We start from the raw sequence: 15,913 nt of genomic DNA on the forward strand, positions 1-15,913 counted from the left end.
AAAAAAAAAAAAAAAGAAAATTACATACAACCAGACTATCTATTTTCTTAAATGACACTACCACTGAGTTACACAAGCCAGAAACCTGGATATCATTGTAAATTGACCACCCCTGTCCCTTACTAATCCTTATATAATTAACTGCTACCTCTGCTATCATCAGGCCCCATACACTGTCTTAAGTGGTTTATATATAATAAGTCATCTAATAAGATACAAAGGCAATAAATGACTTTAGACATTGTAGGCATTAAACACAGTGAGTCTGTAAAGGAAGTATGACCACAGATAAATGTTCTGACAAGAAGCAAAGTGAAATATTGAGACACGGTGAGTCAAAGGCAGAGAAAACCCGTTCGTGCTCTGGCAGAAACAAATGTGACTGTAGGAATTAAACTGACAACTCCTGGGCTCAGCAGCAGGGGTATGAGTTGCTCTTGCAGATGATCTGATTTTATCCCTAGCACCCACATGGTGGCTCAGAACCATCTATGACTCCAGTTTTGGGGGATCTAATAGGCATGCATGTGGTATATAAATATGCATGCATGCATGCAAGCAAAGAAACATTAATATGGATAAAGGAAAAATAAATAAATCTTTTTTTAGAACCCATATTAAAAGTGGACAACTCAAACATTTTGGAGTCATAATACACCTGCTTTGACTTAAAATGTCTTCCATATTCTCATGTTTTGAACACTTGGTCTTCAGTTGCAAGGAGGCTCTGATAGGCTAATAATATATGAAGATATGAAAGCTAAGCCTAAGTTGCCATGGAGACCAGAGGATGCTGCAGACACCTGAACGGAGCTGACCAAGGAAGACACTCTATGGTCTGGGTTCAATCCCCAGTACATGAACATAGGCACATATATTTTAGGGGAGAGATGAAAATAATTAGTACTTCATTTGATCCCACCTACCATCAACAATACAATGTGAGTCCATTCTCATCAGGTTTTAGCACTACACCTACACACACACCTACACACACACCTACACACACACACACACAAACAGACACACATATATATACACACATATATATACACATATACACGTGTGTGTATATATATTTATATATGTACATGCATATACATGTATATATATTTATGTGTATATATGAATGATACAGAATCAAAAGTTGCTGTAGGTCTTGACCTGAGTATTCATTACATAGTTGCACTCATGAGTTAATGAAAACCTCATCTAATTTGTCACCTGAGATTAAATTATAAAATTATGAGATTAAGTGGATAACTGAGATGAGTCATGTCATATAAACATGATATTGTGTATTTTTCCTGTAAGAATGATTGCCATTTTATTGGAAAATTATAAAATATATCACATATACTTGAGCTTTCACAGACCTTAAAAAACTGAAATTTGGGCTGGAGATACGGACCCTCCCTTGCCCTTCCCCTACCCCCTCCTCAAGCCCCCCCCCCATAGCTGTACACCAGAAGAGGGCACCAGATTTCATTACAGATATTGTGATCCGTCATGTGGTTGCTGAGAATTGAACTCAGAAATTTTGGACCAGTGCTCTTAATTTCTCAGGAACCAAAATTTCAGTTTTTAAAAAAGATTTATTTGTTTATTTTATGTATGTGAGTACACTGTTTCTGTCTTTGTCCCATTACAGATGGCTGTGAGTCACCATGTGTGTGCTGGGAATTGAACTCAGGACCTCTGGAAGTGCTCTTAACCACTGAGCCATCTCTCCAGCCCAAATTTCAGTTTTTTAAGGTCTGTTAAAGCTTAAGTATATCCATGTGATATATTTTCCAATATAATAGCAATCATTCTTACAGGAAAAATACACAATATCATGTTTACATCATGACAATATCATGACTCATCTTAATGTTATCTACTATCAATCTCATGATTTTATAATTTAAAAATCAGACAGACATTAACAACATATAAAAAATAAAAATATTTTCATAGACTTTCACTGGCTGAGTGTTCCTAATCCAAAAAATTCTAAACTGAAGATTCTCCAAAACTTGAAATTTCTTTCATTTCATATCAATGTTCAAAATAAGTATTCTTATTATGCAACATGGTTTGAATTATTATTTTAAAATCTGAAAATCTGGTAAACCACAAGGTCTTACCTAGTAAAGTAGACTTGAAGAATATAACAGCACTTTAGGGGAATATATAGGATTTATTGCCTTTATTAAAACAAAAGTAGCTTGCATGCTCTATAGCTAACTGCCCATGGCACATAATTTCCACTCCTATAATGATATAAAAATGGTATCTACCATTAAATAATAGTGTGGACTTCAGATTATTATCTTTATGACTAAAACAAAATGATCAAACAGATAAAACAGAAAAATGTACATAATCTTTTAATTTTGTTGAAAAGTGTAAACATTTATTTATTTATTTATTTTGGTTTTTTCGAGACAGGGTTTCTCTGTATAGCCCTGGCTGTCCTGGAACTCACTTTGTAGACCAGGCTGGCCTAGAACTCAGAAATCCTCCTGCCTCTGCCTCCCAAGTGCTGGGATTAAAGGCGTGCACCACCACTGCCCCTCGAAGTGTAAACATTTATATTATGAACTTGGATTTTAAATAAATTACCTCAACCCTCAAGACTTTGACTTCAAAGCGCCGACTTTGATGAAAAGTTGCTCAGCAGGCCAGCTGGCCTGTTGTTCACAGCAGAACAAGCAGCAGCTCCCAGACCTGCACTCACACTCAGGAACTCACACCCACCCACACTCAGGCCATTCCAATATTCCACAGGTGATTCATTAAATAAACAACTGCTCCCTAACAGGTCACTTACACAGGAATACCTTCAGTTACTTAGCTAATCACTTACTGAAAGCCATGCAAGGGATTCCATGATTCGATGCTCACATCTTTCTAAATGTTTTATCATTTCTCTTGTCAAGTTGGCTTCCACTTTGATAAAACTTTCAATCACTTTGTAAAAATCAAAGGCTTTTAAATTAAGTACATTCAGAATCCACGGGAAGGACAAATCTGTTCCAGAATCAAGATGCTGTAATGTACTTCCTAAAAACAAGAGGAAAAAATGTGTCAATATGAAATATTATTGTCTGAAATGATGAGATTTGGAAGATCTTATCACACAAAACCAACATATAGAAAAAAAGGGTAAGCACTTTTTATTTACACAGCAGGTATTTCTTATTCTGTGGTCTACAGACTCTCAAGAAACTGGGTTCCAAATTTTTAAGTGTATGTGCACACATTCTCCTTAGAGATAGGAATCATAATTTCTATAAGATTTGCACAAGTTTACATGCCCTACACTAACACCCAGGCAGGTATCTTACCAGCAATTCATTATAATATCCACTTTAACTACCATTACTGCTTGGTTAGGATGAAATGACTCGAGGTTAAGAGCACTGACAGCTTTTCCAGAGGCCCTGAGTTCAATCCCCAGCATCCACATGGTGGTTCACAACCATCTGTAATGGGATCTGATGCCCTCTTCTGGTGTGTCTGAGGACAACTACAGTTTACAGTTTACTCACGAACATAAAAGAATTCTTTTAAAGGATGACTAGTGATGCTTTTAAGATTCTGCTAATTAGCCTGGCAGTAGCAGTGCTTGCCTTTAATCCCACAGAGCCAGGTGGATCTCTGAGTTTGTGGCCAGTCTGGTCTACAGATATATTGAGTTCTAGGACAGTCAGGGCTACATAGCGAGGCCCTTCTTTGAGCCCGATGCTGCAGGCCTATAATGCCAGATACTCAAGAGGCTAAGGCAGGAGAATTACAAGTTCAAAACCTGGTCAGTCTACAGACTGAATTCAATGACTCCTGAGATCCTTTCTTAGAACCAGTAAATATGAGGGAGCTGGGTTGCCTAGTCCCCGTCCTGAGTTCAGTTCTCAACACTTCAAAAGGAAATGGAAGAGAATTTGCTAGCTTTATTAGAAAATGATTTCTCTTAAAAATGTACAGATTGCAGTTATGAAGATTCAGTTTCAGTGATTACTAATTTAAATTCCTTTATCTATTTATCTATCTTTAGATAACTCTTCCTCTTTTGTTTCTGCAAGTGAAACATTTTAATATTTGCAACAATGTTTGAAAAGTAATATATTAAAAAAGAAAAGTAATATATTTTTCAGATTATTTTTTAAAAAAGTTATGAGCCTTATTGTTATTTTCTATGATCATTAAATTGTCATAGGTATTATAAAAACAGCAACCAATTAGGAAGTATTCAGTTTCTGGTAGACTCCTGCTCCTGGTCTCATGAGCACAGAGGCATCATAACAGCGGGGCACAGAAGCACTGCTGTTCTTCAATACTCTGTGGCACTTTACATGCTCACAAGCCTTTGTAGCCGTTTCATTAGCTACCTTTCCTGAATTCAATACACTCAGTGCGCAGAAGCCTCATAAAATTCTATCCCCCAGATGACTTAACTGACTGACATGTTAAACCATTTAAATAGCTGTAACTGCCAATTACATTGTTCAGCATATATTGATCTACAGTATGACTTTTCCTTCTCACCACACAGTTACACACAAAAAACAAAACAACACAAAACCACAACACAACTTAAGAATTTGTTTAAATTAAGCTACAATGCTTATTTATTAGAATTTAACTTACTGCTATACGTAGCCATTACAACTTCAAGAGCACAGGCCAATAAAGACATATGAAAGATGTTGTCATTTAGGAGTTTGCTAAAAGGAGAAAGAGTGAATAATTTTAAATAGGGCTTTTATAGAAAGAAATTGTTTTATTAAAACGAGAAAATATTTACCTAAAATTCTGAATGGACAAACGTTCTTCTTCCTAAAACAGATAATTTTTAAAAAACTTTTAATTGAAGCTTTCTTTGTGTCAGCATTAATTTTTTCTTTTTTTACTATTTTGTTTCCTTTAACTTACTGATTTAAGCATGGATTCCATCACACGGTAATACAATCGGACTCCAAGTTTATATCGCTACAAACAAAAGGAAAAATAATAAGATTTTACTGTTTCAGAAAGTCAAAAAGTTAATTGAATTTTGTTAAAGTCTTTTATTGAAACACATTCTGCTCCTTCTAGGAATCCGGCTAGCAGGAGATCACAAAGGCCCGTTTGTTTACAGTCTCAGGCTCACTATACACTGAGTGTATATATGCTGTGCTGGGCTCACTATGCACTCGTGCTGAGCACCCCCAGTAACCAGTGTAGTCTGTCTGGGGGCTGATGCTTCCCCGCTCACATCTAGCTTTTGTCACTTGCTCCCTACAGACGACGTGCCCGGAACTATTTTAAACATTTTACACATCTAGTATAATCCTTTTGGTGATGCAGAATATTGATTTTTGAAATAGCTAAGATTAAAAGAATAGTTTCTGTCTGTAAAACTCAATGATACTAGCACAGGCCAAAAAGAGAAAAATAAAAACAAACAAAAAACTGAAGTTGATTGAATCAGTAAATGTTTTAAACAAATGATTAGTTCTCATCAACTAAAAAAAGAAAAGAAAAAGTAAAAAGAAAAATTGGTGTTTGAATTACAGATATTTACACACAAGACTATTCCTTTAAGTGCTACATGGACTCAAAAGAATTTTGTGCATAATCATTTAACCCAGTGGTTCTCACCTTCCTAAAGTTTCCCGTGAGCAGCAGCAAACGCAACAGACCATCTGCCACTACCTTATCCCACTACACAGCACCACCGCAGCACGGACGGCAGCAGCTGGTGAGTTCTACTCTAAGGACCAATAGATGCGCCTCAAGTTACCTGTACTCCGATGTCAACACAGCCCTGGCCCACAGCGTTAGCAAACTTCTCTTTAAAGATGTGCCCAACATCCTTTACTCTCTTTAGGATATTTTCTTTTGGATTCACTGTGCAATTCTTTAAGAAATATAAACAGAAATAACTATTGAAGTTATGGCGTAAACACTTCTACTCTAACAAAGCAACTGACACTACAGAATGTGACACTATAGAATGTGACCAGTCAGCGTGCAATCCCACTGCTTGTCAGACACGAAAAGTATTCAGTACACTGGTATTGAATTTTTTTTTTCTTGGTTTTTCGAGACAGGGTTTCTCTGTGTAGCCCTGGCTGTCCTGGAACTCACTTTGTAGACCAGGCTGGCCTCGAACTCAGAAATCCACCTGCCTCTGCCTCCCAAGTGCTGGGATTAAAGGCATGCACTACCACTGTCCGGCTGTTATTGAAATTTTAAGCCAGTGGTTTTTAACATTCCTAATGCTGTAACCCTTTAATACAGATCTTCATGTTGTGGTGTCTGCCCAGCCATACAATGTTGTTGCTATTTCATAACTAATTTTCCAACTGTTATGAATCATAATGTAAATATCTGATATACAGGATATCTGATATGCAACCCCCAATGGGGTTGCAACCTACAGGTTAAGAAGAGCTGTTTTAAACAAATAAAGGTTATAGACAAAACATATCTCTCAGCCTTTCCATCTATCATATGTTCTCATAAAGTATCCTCAGTTATGAATTGCTTTAGTGGCCTGGAAAGATGCTAGGCAGTTAGAGTACTGGCTTTCCAAGGACATGGATTGGTTCCCAGCATTAACATGGAGGCTTAAAACCCTCTGTAACTCGAGTCCCAGGGGTTCCAATGCCCTCTTCTGGCCTCTGCAGGTACTGCATGCACATAGTACATTAACATACATGCAGGCAAAAACAACCATATACATAAAAACAAACTAACAAAAACCCCCAAACTTTTAAAAAAGTTTTTAAAAAATACTTTTTAAAAATGTATATAACCTTACTACTCAAAAGCAAATGAAGAAGTAAAAGCAAGATTTGAGTTTTGTTTCTTTTCCTAGTGAAATGTTCTTGAAGAGAATGCAGAATTAGGAAAATCATTTACTTGTATTTTCAGGTACACAAGTCAGGAGAATAATTACAAGTGATATATTATAATAGTCTATAACCTATACTATGCTATACTAAAATGTGTTACAAACATTCTTGTCTCCTATAATCAGACTAATTTTATATTTTATAATCTTGATGTCTCATACACATTCAAAATATACTAAAAATAAACTTTCTAAATTTAAGATTATAATTCTTTTTGCACAGTGACACTAAAAATGTAACGCACATAGAATGTCAATAACTCTGTATTTCCTAAGGAAAATAGCATACTAATCTTAGGAACATTATACTTACACACACACACACAAACAAAGACACCATTTCCCAGTGTAATATTATTTATGTCAAAATGTTTGCATAATTTCTAAGACTTTATGTATAGGAAAGATGGAATTATTTTTTTCCAAAAAAGAAAAAAATGAAGACAACTGAATATAGAAAGAAGTAAAATTTCCAGCTATGGTGGAGGCAAGAAGATTTTGAGTTCAAAGCCAGCATAGGCTAAATAATGAGTTTGAGGACAAAATGGGTGGATATAAGTATGTATGAATGGATGGATGGATGAAGAAAAGGAGGAAGGAAGGGAGAGAAGAAAGAGGGAAAAACCAAACCAAAAAGAAAAAGGAGGAAGATGAGGAGGATAAAAAAAACCACACACACACACACACTCACACACACACACACAGACACACACACACAAACACACACACTCACACAATCCATCATGGTCTCCACAATGTTTGCCTTGAGCCCGTCTGTCATCTACACACCAATTATCTTCTGACAGTGCATGAAGCTTCAAACTCATTAAAAAGCTAAGCTATAAATTCTCCTTAAGAAAATGTCCCTGAGACAGAATTTCTTGTTTAACTAAAGTAACTCAAATAAAAGGGAGCTCCTACCTACTTCAAAGATGGGAGCAAGTATTCAAGAAAATATTGGACGAGAGATTAATTTCTTTAGTATCTACATTATCCTTGCTAAAAGCTGTAAGCAATTGGGTAGATATATGGCAAATATTCTTGGCCTATAGAATTATTATTTTATAGAAGCTGGGCAAATAAAATCATATTTGAACAATTATTATGGATGACAGAACTTGTTCTGCTAATCTCTGGATTATACAGTAGAAGAGAACAACATACTATGCTAAAGACTGGTTCCAGTATGAGACAGAGCATTCGCAAGTATAAAAGGCACTTAATTATATTAATTCATTTGTAAAGGCTCCCAGCCAGGTGTGGCATGACTATAAATTTCCCTGTCACTTAACCCTTAAGTAAGACACGAAATGAGGGGACCACTCGTAGATGCCAGTCACCAGTCACCACTCTTTCTGTCTTGTGTTTCTGAGGGAAAGACAACATGAGCTTTTAAATATTAAATTTAGGGTCTTCTAGGAATGGGAAGGGCTATGTGAAAGGTAAGTCCTATTAGCTAATAGAAACTAAAACAAACAATAGTTAGACTCACAGAAGACTTAGCAGCAATGGGATCTTAAAAATAGGAAGATAGTATTTCAGAGAACTGAGGAATAGATAAATTATAATATATAGTGAGCTATATGTCTGAATATGACATGAGTCTCATTACTGTGTATTCTACCTTAAATTTAGTAAGAAAAAGCATATATATTGAGCAGTAGTAGAAAACAGAAAGAGAGAAAAGATGGGCTGGGGACATGGCTCAGTGGGTAAAGTACTTGCTATGCAACCATGCGATCCTAAGCTTGGATCTCAGCCAACAACCTGATGTGGCAGCATGCATCTGCCATCTCGAAGTGGGATGCAGAAATGAGAGGACCCAATCCTGGGGGCTCACTGACAGCTGGTATAGCACTCGGTGAGCTCAAGTTCAGTGAGAGATCTGTCTTTAGGAATGAAGTAAAGAACTACAGAAGACAGACACCAGATGGTGAACCCTAGACTTCACAAACACACATATATGCAGATAGATCCATATACAATGTGAAGGAAGACAAAGGAAAGGGAAGAAAGGAAAAGGGAGTAAAAAAAGAAGTGACACATAGTTTTAATCTCAGCACTGGGGAAGCAGAGTCAGGGAGATTTCTATGAGTTCAAGGCCAGACTGATCTACACATCCAGTTCTAGGCCAGCCAGGGCTACATGGTGAGATCCTGCTTCAAAAAGATAGAGAGAAAGAGAGGAAGGAAGGAAGGAAGGAAGGAAGGAAGGAAGGAAGGAAGGAAGGAAGGAAGGAAGGAAGGAAGGAAGGAAGGAAGGAAGGAAGGAAGGAAGGAAGGAAGGAAGGAAGGAAGGAAGGGGATGGAAAAAGAGAGTGTCTTAGAGGGAAGTGCCTCAGTTGCAAGGAAAGTAGCAAACATAAGAAAAACTTAACAATATTTAAATAAAATAACCATCAAATTTGGAGCAGTTCAAAGAGCAACAAATAAAATACCAAATAAGTACATTTTGGATTAAAAAAAATAAGTGTTTTAAAATATACTTAGTACTTTAGCTTCTAATTTCAATTTTCTTTTAAGATATCACAAGTGATATTTTACATATGGCTTACATTGAAGTAGGAAATCAGATTTTCTGATGGCTGATCACTTGCAGAATTTAAAATCACCATTAATTGTTGAATAGTATTCATAACAGTCCTAGAGAAGAAAACAGAGGAAGAAGCATTAAGCCACTAAGAAAGAAAATGAGGAAGAATGAAGCACAGCTATCACATATCCCTTTGGGGGGTGGATGTAATCTGGATTACACATCCTAAGTCACAGTGCACTGAGGGAAGTAAAGGAGGGAGGAACTCACCCCAGAATTTTGTGCAAGGTACAAGATATGGAACTACTTTCATTTTCTGTGTGACCAGTAGTGTTTGTTGAAGATGCTGTCTGTTCTTCAGGGTATATTTTGGCCTTTGTCAAAAGTTAGGTGAAGTGGGAGCATGGGCTTATGAATGACACCATCCTCTCAAAAGCCATCTTTAGATCCAATGGAATCCTCATCAAAATCCCAATGCACTTCTTTGCAGAAGTTAGAATGATAATCTTAAAATTCATGTGGTGATCCAAAAGACTCAGGATAGCCAAAACAATTATGAAAAATGGAAACACTAGTAAAGGCATCCTATTAAGCACATCTCTTAACATACCATATATTCCATGTATCTTGAATAAGTTCTAAATAAAATAAAATCCGCTTACCATGTATAGTTTAAAAATTACAGATTACTTAAGCCTTTTAGAAAAGTAGTATCATGAAGTATAATTGCAGAACTGATACACTTACTAATAAAACTAAGTACCATTAGTATCAATAGACAATTACCTGTCAAACTAATGATGTTTTCCAGAAAATACACCTTATATTTTCATATTATATGGATACATAACTGGCATCAAAATACTATTCTTTCAAGAAAATATTACAATTAAATGTTAATACCTCACTCTCCAAGACTTCACTGTGTAGTATAGGCTAGCCTCAAGCTTGCAACAACCCTCTTGATTCAGCCTCCCAAATCTGGAGATTAAATAAAGGACCACTATGTCTATCCTTAAATTTTATACGCTTTGAAATAAAGACAGTAAGATACTTAGAAACTCATGTGAAGAATTAAAAGAGCCTTCATTACTCCTTCAAGAGGAGAGTAAGGTCTTGAGAAACCATAAAAGTCACTATTGCTGGGGCTGGAGAGATGGCTCAGCAGTTAAGAGCACTGACTGCTCTTCCAGAGGTCCTGAGTTCAGTTCCCAGTGACCACATGGTGGCTCACAACCATCTGTAATGAGATCTGATGCCCTCTTCTGGGGGGTCTGAAGAGAGTGATAGTTTTAAAAGTCACTATTGCTAAAGCATAAAATTTGCCAGTTTCTCAGGACCTCCACAGTTCTATAACTTTGCATGCAGACATACACTTGTGTTTTTTAAAGATTGGTGTTGTAGCTTTGCTTTTGAGACATTGTATGGGATGCAAAGAACCACAAATCATTTAGGGCTGGAAGGCTGATTAAATATAATACAAAACATGCCACATTCTCAGGTTTCTCTATACTTCATATTTCACACACTACATTTTTATAGTTACTAGAGATTAATCTAAGTCACAATGACTAATGCCACAAATGACCAACTACTAAAAACAAAACTGCAGACTTCTTTGAAGCAACTGACTCAAGCACTTATTTTTTGATACTGGTACCTTCCCTCAGATTCTTGGCTTTACGCTCTAGGCTCCAAGCCTTATCAGCTAATTGTAGCCGAACTTCTATCTGGTTCTTCTGACTGCATTCCACACAGGTCAACCCTTACCTTCTTCCTTTTGTATTTCCTGGCTTTGGGCAGATCCATGTGTTCTCATGTTTTTAACGGATGATCCCCAATCCGTGGGATCCCTTTGCTTACTAGAATCTGCATACATGCTGTTAATATTGGTATGTGAAACATGAAAGCATCACATTTGTCACAGCTGTCCCTGGTCCTTCATTCCTACCACTATTCACTTGGTCCTGTCCTTTGGCATGTCTCAGCTGAACTACTCCAAAAGATCAGTGTAGAGAGTCCCACTCACGAGGCATGGACAGGAAAAGAATTCCTCAGGTTATCCTCCTGTGCACTGTGCTCTAAGCACTAAGATGCACTGACAGTCCTGTTTCTAACCTGTCTGTCTTCACTTTTCTTCCATGAGCCACTGATAGGTAAAGCTGTAAAACTAAAGTCTGGGCTGGGGATGTAGCTCAATGATAGAGCACCTGCTTAGCATGTGCAAAGCCTTGAATTTGATCACCAGGAAACCAAACAAACAAAAACTTCTCTGAGAAATCAAATCTGTGTTTATCTTTCCTTGTGTTTATCATCCATTTAAAACACAGAGCACACCATGCACTAGGTAAAGTGAGGATGGCATACTAGTTGATCCCTGCTTTCTATTCCTGCAGTTTATCCCCCATCTTACAATTAGTACAGAGCAGCTAGTAGTTCCCAGATCCGTATGCTGTGCCACATTTCAGCGCCTCTTTATATAATATTACCCCTTGGTAAAATTCACTTGAGACAAATTCCATACACTTTGTGTCACTTTGTGTCACGAGCCTGTTCACATATCTACTGTAGCTGATAAGTCTCACTGCTTGCTTGCAATGTACCAAGCACCATGGCAGGTCTTAATTATTAAAACTGTGAATAAAAACCCATGGTCCATATAGAAAGCAACTTAAAGGCTATTGTTGGTATTAGTGAGAAAACATGTAAACATGTAAATGGATTTATAGTTATATCATGAACATAAAGGAAGAACAGATGGCAGTCCACAGAAAGAAGAATTTCAAGAAAAAAATGCCAAGTATGAAGGCTCTCAAGTACAAAAGAGCTCTGACAATTCAAAAACTGAAAAAAGGCCAGTGTGTGGCCAACAGAGTAATCAAGAACAAAACGAGGTTGGCTAGGCAACAGAAAACAGGTCATGTAAGGTCTTAGGTATTGTTAAGGAATAAGCTTTGTATTCTAAATTCAAGTAGAAGCAATCAAAGGGTTTAAGCAGCAGTCACACACAATTTAATTTACATTCACAGACTATTATTTCCAGGCTCTGTGGAAAGCAGATTTATTGGTAGGAGAAAGCTACAGTGGTAAGAAATGAATGACACGATCAGTTAGGTACTAAACAAATTCAAGGAGAGAGCTGACTTGCACAAAGGTGGCAAGGGTGGTCAGAAACGGGGGAAAGCATGTGGAGCCCTCAGATGGATCTGATCATTAGAACCAAAGTGGGATAGCAGTGCGGACGGGACACAAAGTAACTCTAGGCTATGCAACATTAAACAGATGTTTCTCCTTTCTGAGCGAGACATACTTTTAAAGTTATATTTCTTATACATAAAAACAACCAAGTTATATTTGTAACATAAGCAAGTCATAAATCGACAAAACAGTCCTCCATACACATTTGTTACAGGCTGTGCAAATACAAAGTCCAACAAAGAGCAAGTCTGAAGCACTAACACAGACTGAATAAACAATTATTGAAAACTGGACCCAGGAAAAGGCATACCTAACTGGAGTGTGTGGAGTAACCACGTTTGCCTCTTCATCAGGGTTGTTTTTTCGTGGCGTTCTCTCTGTTTCAAAACTAAATGATAAGTAAAGTAACTCATACTGAAATTTACAATTTGTGTTTATGCACCAAAAAGCAGTTATTACTTAATAATAAATAACAATAATTCCTGTTGTTGAGATCATCACACGAATGTTCACTATATGCTACGAAATAAGTGCTGCCTGTATGATTTTTTTGTCACCACCGTTCTCCAGCATGGCTCTCCTTCATGGTTTACAGAAAGTCGTGCACCAACCACGACTTTCTGGAAAGCGGAAACTGATTTCTGGCTGGTGGTGTTAATGGCTAAGCTTCGTGAGATCTTAAAACAATGCAGAACCCATTTTTCAGTGCGCTATGCTGTCCAAAGATTTCATTTCTACTTAGAACTAGAAACATTTTACTGTGTTTAACTTCTAAATTATATGTTTTAATTTCATAGTAAAATAATTCTTTTTAAAGAGTCAAATTAGCTTTATATATGAACAGTTAAAAACTGTAATTACTCTCAGCCATTTCCTATTTTAGAAATCTTACATGGTAAGTCAAGAGGATATTTTCTTAAAATTGTTTGAAATATCAATTAAGCAACAGCATATAAAAAAAGATGGAATGAAAGAGAAAACTCTTGAGTAAACTAATTAATTCAACCATTTTCTTTTGGTACACATTTAAAACTTATCTAGATGACCAAACAAACAAACACAAAGTCAGAAAATTGGCTTAAGAACTACTTTACAGTAAATGTCTGTTTGTTACTACCTGTATGTTTAAAGAACTACCTTTGCACTGGACAAAGACATTTGAAGATAACCTGCTACAAAAGATGCTAAAAGATTTATAAGTTCATGAAAATCTACATAACATATGAGTAATTATTAATCCAAATAAAAAGCATACCAATATATAAACGTTATGTCATTGCAATACCTGTCTATAGGATCAGTCTGAAGTGTTTTATCATGATCCAAAAATAGTCTTGCATCTAAATCTTTGTTTTTAAGATAAACTTCTTCATAGCGTTTAGAAAGACTTTCAACCTCAAAAGAAAGAAATTGGCAGTTATTCCTTTTTGTGTTATGTCTCTTAGAATATATAAGTAGACTCCATTAAAGAACTTTTATACTATGTACATTTAATTTTAAACCATACTGAGTCCAGATCCAAAGTAAGACTGGTCTAGAACAGAACATTACACATAAATTTTATTATTTTTTTTTTACTATTTTACATATACATTTCACTTATTAGAATTTTAGCTAGTTGAGGGTCATCACGTGCTGAACACAAAAAAAGTTATCACAGGTTGACCATTTCCTACCCAACATGTTTAGAACCAAAAGCATTTAATATTTTAAATTTTTTTAAATTTTTTAATACTGGCATATAAAAATGAGATATCTGAAGGACAATATCTAAGTACAAAATTAATTTATGTCAGAAAGACATATTATTGTATGCAGAGTATGAAGGTAATTTTAGACAACCTTTTAAAATACTTTTGTGTTCTGAGTAGAACCTTTCACTTGTGGTCATATCAGTGTTAAAAAAATAACAAATCATTAAGGGCTCTTACTATAACCATGATTTGCTGTGATTTTTTCCCCCTCCTTCTAGTGTTAGGGAAAAACCAAGAGTCCTGTACATACTAAACACACATTCCACTACTACTTGAGCCCTTTATAGTGTTCCCTGCCTAGTTTGGTTTGTTGTTGTTCCAGTGCTGGGGACAGAACCCAGGATATCTGACATGTACTCTACCACTGACCTACATTCCCTTGCCCTTTCTGTGGCTTTCAAATTCGATGCTTAAACTTGGGCTAGAGAGATGGCTCAGTGGTTAAGAGCACTGAGTTCAAATCCCAGCAACCACATGGTGGCTCACAACCATCTGTAATGAGATCTGACGCCCTCTTCTGGTGTGTCTGACGACAGCTACAGTGTACTTATAATAAATAAATAAATAAATAAATAAATAAATAAATAAATAAATCTTTTTAAAAAATGCTTAATCTTGCCGGGCGTGGTGGCGCACGCCTTTAATCCCAGCACTCGGGAGGCAGAGGCAGGCAGATTTCTGAGTTCGAGGCTAGCCTAGTCTACAAAGTAAGCTCCAGGACAGCCAGAGCTATAAAGAGAAACCCTGTCTCGAACCCCCCCCCCAAAAAAAAGCCTAATCTTGAGGTAACAAAAACTGTATTATAAAGAAAAAAAGGTAGAAGAATGCAAATTGTGTGTTTTTTCCTACATTAATATACTGGGCAGAGTGGTGACTAATCCATGGCTAAGATTAGTCATCACTCCTGCCCTACCTTAGAGAGCACAATCTGACTGACAATTATATGTGCAATACTGAAAATGTCAAGTTTCTCTTAAGGTACCCACTTTATTTAGGATACTCTTTAGAGTTGAGAACAGGAGGTTTCTAATGACTAAGGTAGAAATAAGACTATTAAAAGTCCAGGTCCCAGACAAGTGGTGCCGGCTCATGCCTTTAATCCCAGCACTTGGAAGGCAGAAGAGGGCAGATCTCTGAGTTCACAGCCAGCCAGGTCTACACAGTGAGCCATAGCTACATAGAGAAACCCTGTATGAAAAAACAAGGACAAAACAAACAAACAAACAAAAGACAAAAAAGACCACGCCCTTCTTGCTTTCCCAGGTCAGTAGTGGACCACTCACTCTTCTGCCCTGTGTATCAATCTTGTAAGAAAATTTGCAGTTTACTTGAAGAGGTTCTACTACAACATACCACTGAGCCTTTGAAGCGACAAAGTTCAGTCACTTGAAAAGCCATCTTGCATAGAGCATGCTCAGCGCAGAAATCACACCACCTCAGAACAGTGTTCCAGGAAATTCACCTGCCCCAGTTTGGATGGGACAGTCCCCCGCAGGAAACAAGAACCCATACATACTTCCGTCAGACTCTTGGAGACTCTTTGTTA

The 15,913-nt window shown here is 36.8% G+C and overlaps 1 protein-coding gene across 1 annotated transcript in view; it reads right to left on the minus strand.

Annotated features, from left to right (window-relative positions):
- Nucleotides 1-15,913, minus strand: part of Rb1 (RB transcriptional corepressor 1) — a 130,924-nt gene that overhangs the window by 65,243 nt on the left and 49,768 nt on the right. Inside the window, exons 10-17 of the mRNA XM_021181654.2 lie at nt 13,899-14,008; nt 12,924-13,001; nt 9,438-9,525; nt 5,768-5,884; nt 4,918-4,974; nt 4,790-4,821; nt 4,633-4,709; nt 2,852-3,048 (exon numbers count right to left, since the gene is read on the minus strand). Of these exons, the coding sequence (XP_021037313.1) occupies nt 2,852-3,048; nt 4,633-4,709; nt 4,790-4,821; nt 4,918-4,974; nt 5,768-5,884; nt 9,438-9,525; nt 12,924-13,001; nt 13,899-14,008 (756 nt within the window). The remainder of the gene's footprint in view (nt 1-2,851; nt 3,049-4,632; nt 4,710-4,789; nt 4,822-4,917; nt 4,975-5,767; nt 5,885-9,437; nt 9,526-12,923; nt 13,002-13,898; nt 14,009-15,913) is intronic.

The sequence above is a fragment of the Mus caroli genome, chromosome 14 (genome assembly GCF_900094665.2).
Source record: "Mus caroli chromosome 14, CAROLI_EIJ_v1.1, whole genome shotgun sequence".
In the NCBI taxonomy this organism is placed as follows: domain Eukaryota; kingdom Metazoa; phylum Chordata; class Mammalia; order Rodentia; family Muridae; genus Mus; species Mus caroli.